Genomic DNA, 3,413 nt, shown 5'->3' with positions numbered 1-3,413 from the left:
GAGCAGTGTTTGTGCCACGTTATAAAGGCTCTAAGAAGGGCTTTCAGGCCATCGGCTTTTTCCATACTGTGAGTGTCTCTGCACCTCTGCAGATGTCCAACCACCCCATGGTTGCCTCAAGAGAAGAGGAGACTCATGATAAAATTTGAACGCTGTTGTCTCAGCGCCTGTTCTCGGCTCTGCTTACAGCCACCGAACAGAACAGGCACTTGTTGCGCAGCCCCTGGCCCCACACAGGCGTCTGGCACAGAGTTGCTGGGATTTGCTCTGCAGAGAGGCGTCACAGGAGTCCAGCAGACAGGTGGGCTCAGAAGACACCTCCCCCCCCCCAGATGACTGCGGTGAAGATCTGTTGAGACGTGTATGACCGACATCGCACTGCCCAGCAGTCAAAACGCTCTCAGGTTAGTGCCTGACACATCTGGAGAGCAGCTGGAGACGGGCTCCAGGGAGGGCTGACCAGCTGAGGTGACCCTTGTGCAGGGACCAGCAGCTGGTTTCTGAAGGAACTCAGTTTCCAGACACAGGTTTGATTGCATCAGGCAGAAGCAAAGTTTTATTAGAGAAGTTTTTCACCAGCAGGTACACTAGCGATCCTGACTAACTCAAACCACTTCTAGAGATTACAGCGTTACAGAGCAGAGGCAGCAGCCGGAGAAGAAGGTGGCCCCCAACAGGCCCCCTGAGATACAAGGCAAAGCGTCGCGGAGTTACTTCTACTTTCTCTGCGTAGAGGCGTGCAGTGAACATCGAGAGTTCTTGTTTTGTCTGGGGGTTTCTCTGCATGTCATCTTCCAGTCCATTCCTCCTTAATCACAAATTCTTCTGCAGGTCACTGGAGAAAAATGTAGCAGAATTATTTGATTGGAACAGAGATTAAATCCTTCAGGTAACAACAGTTTGGTCTGTGTAGTGCCCTTATCTCAAGAACATACTCTGTTAACCAAGAGCAGTTGGCAGACAACCCAAGAAACCCCCAAAGTCCCTGAAATTGTGTTTTAGTGGGAATTTGCACTTGTCACGTTATACATTTGCTTTTCTTTTCACTCCTTCCAGGCCCTTTTGCTAATCTGTTTGGCTGTCTTCTTTACTTCTACTCCCAGAACTTTTCCCCACGCCCCATTTCCCCAGCTTCCTCCTCTTGTCCTGCTGCTCCCGCTTGTCTCTCATTTGCTTTCTGCTGCTCCGTACTCAGAGCTCTCTGCGCACGGGTTTCCCAGGGACACCGCCAGTTTCACAGTGCGGCTGGATCCGTCGTAACAGATCATCCCTGTAGCACAGGAACTCTCTGATACCAGGAACGTGTTCCAGGAGCGTGTGTTGTCTCCTGGCCTTATTACAAAGGAACAAACTGAAAAAACGCCCAGTTTTCCTTTTGTGGAAGCACTGCTCTTACCTTGTATATCTCCAGTCTTGCAGGGCGGGACCTGGGGCTGACAGTGGGAAGCTGAAGTCGTAGTATAGGTGTGGCTTGTCCTAATGACTCCTCCTCCTACACCACTTCCTACTCCATGGCTAGTGGGATAAATTTGGTGAAAGAAACAGGGAATTTTAGAACCTTACATGACATTAACAAGGGCACAGAGTCTCAAACTATGTCGTTTATAGGGGTTCGGGTGTTTCACATTGCGTTCTTTTTTCATTTTCAGAGTTACTTTGCATTTGTGCCCCCCTTTGGCGTGGAAATGCAATGCAGAGTGTTACAATTAATTCTTATCTTGACAGTTCCTGCCCATCGTACTGTAGACAAGAGATTGTTATGAATACTGACGTAACACTAGGAGTTACCATCTAGCAGTTAACAGATTTGGTTTCTGTGCTTTGCAGATGCCAGGGAGTGACGTTTAGTTCAGATTTGAATGTTTATCACAGGAAAGTGCTTATGAGACAATTTTTCCTCTCAAAGAAAGCATTGAGATGGACTAAAGATGATACCAGATTCCCAGTCTCCCAGTGTGTAATACAGATCCTAGATCTTTCCATTTATTCTCAAGTGGATTTAGAGAGCTACGTACATAAGGTCCTGCTGTCCTCCTTCCAACAAGCACCGGTAGGTCTGAATCTCCTGCTCCAAACGGCACTTGACGTCCAATAAGGTCTTGTACTCTTGGTTCTGGCACTCTATTTCCGCTCTTATTTCAGCCAATTGCTGCTCCACACACGTGATCTGGTTCTGTAGCTCACCGAGGAGTGTGTTGTACTGACACTCAGTCTCAGCCAGAGAGGATTCCAAATTATTTCTCTGATAAACACAGCAACCAAAGAAATAAGCAACATTCATTTACGTGTCACCCTGGAGCTCATTATTTCTAATGCAAAAATGAAAGAGCTGTTCCCCCCTGCTGTCGACGGGTAGGTCTGGCTGCTGATGCTGAGCCATCCCGCAGGAACCGTGTCGGAGCTGCAGGTAACCTCACACCCACCTGGCTGAGCTGAGCCTGGAGATCGATCTCCAGGGCTTGCAATTGGCGTCTCAGTTCCGTAACCTGGTTGTTGCACGTCTCCACCTCCTGACCGCTTGTAATAACCTCCCGATTCACCTCCTCAATCTGAAAATCACCAAACAAAATAAAGAGCTTCAGAGAATGTCTGTGAAACTGGACGTGCCGTGGCAGCAGCAGAACACAGCGCGTAGCTCGCAGAAAGCAAAGGGAGCAGAGCGAGTTCTCTGGGCACTGGGCGTTAACCGTCGGCTCCGACGGCTTGGTGTTTCTACAAGTCGTGTTAACCTCGTGGCTGTTAAAACTCTTTAATCCTAGTGTGGAATATCTCAGTTCCAGCAACACACCGCAAGGCCCTGGGCAAATGCTGCTGTTCCAGGTGGGACATAACAAACTGGTCAGACAGGGCTGCGTCTCCTGGGGAGCACAGGGTGTAATAAGGGCTGATCTCGGGCTGCGTGCAAGGGAAGAACTGCTTATTGTCTCCTTGGCTGCTTTCTGAAATGCTCCTGTGCCCTGCAGCGTCCCTGTCAGTTTGCTCTGCAGCAAGCGTGTCTCTTACCTTGCACTCATACCAATCCTCCACTTCCTTGCGGTTGCGCGCTATCAGTGTTTCATACTGACATCTCAAATCCTCCAAGATTTGCCTCAGATCTGGTCCAGGGCAGGCATTGACCTCCACACTCACGTCTCCAGTGGATTGTTTTCTCAGACAGTTCATTTCCTGGAAATAAACCCCGGATCAGAACCAGATCAGCACACGGGAGCAGGGCTGGGGGCTGAGGGCTGCTCCCCACGAGGCGTGCCGCCCGGCTGGGGCTGGAGAGCACTGCAGGATGGTGCTGGCATCTCCCCCTCTGTTGGGTAATTTCTCATCTGCTGGAGTCAGCAGCAACTTTCACCCCCCTCTGGCACTCCCGAGAGCAGCAGCTCCCTCCGCACCACCCACGAGGCAGGCAGGTCTGAACCCCA

General features: G+C 50.3%; 1 protein-coding gene across 1 annotated transcript; it reads right to left on the bottom strand.

Moving 5' to 3' along the window:
- Window positions 1-546: 546 nt before the first annotated feature.
- LOC104467789 (keratin, type I cytoskeletal 13-like) lies at window positions 547-3,165 on the bottom strand (the record flags this gene model as incomplete). Its single annotated transcript, XM_010081687.1, has 5 exons — window positions 547-835; window positions 1,397-1,515; window positions 2,016-2,242; window positions 2,424-2,549; window positions 3,004-3,165. Coding segments are annotated over 5 exons (660 nt in total), but the record flags the coding sequence as incomplete, so codon positions are not given.
- Window positions 3,166-3,413: the final 248 nt, after the last annotated feature.

The sequence above is a fragment of the Pterocles gutturalis genome, unplaced genomic scaffold (genome assembly GCF_000699245.1).
Source record: "Pterocles gutturalis isolate BGI_N339 unplaced genomic scaffold, ASM69924v1 scaffold43509, whole genome shotgun sequence".
In the NCBI taxonomy this organism is placed as follows: Eukaryota; Metazoa; Chordata; class Aves; order Pterocliformes; family Pteroclidae; genus Pterocles; species Pterocles gutturalis.
This window is presented reverse-complemented; position numbering and strand designations above follow the sequence as displayed.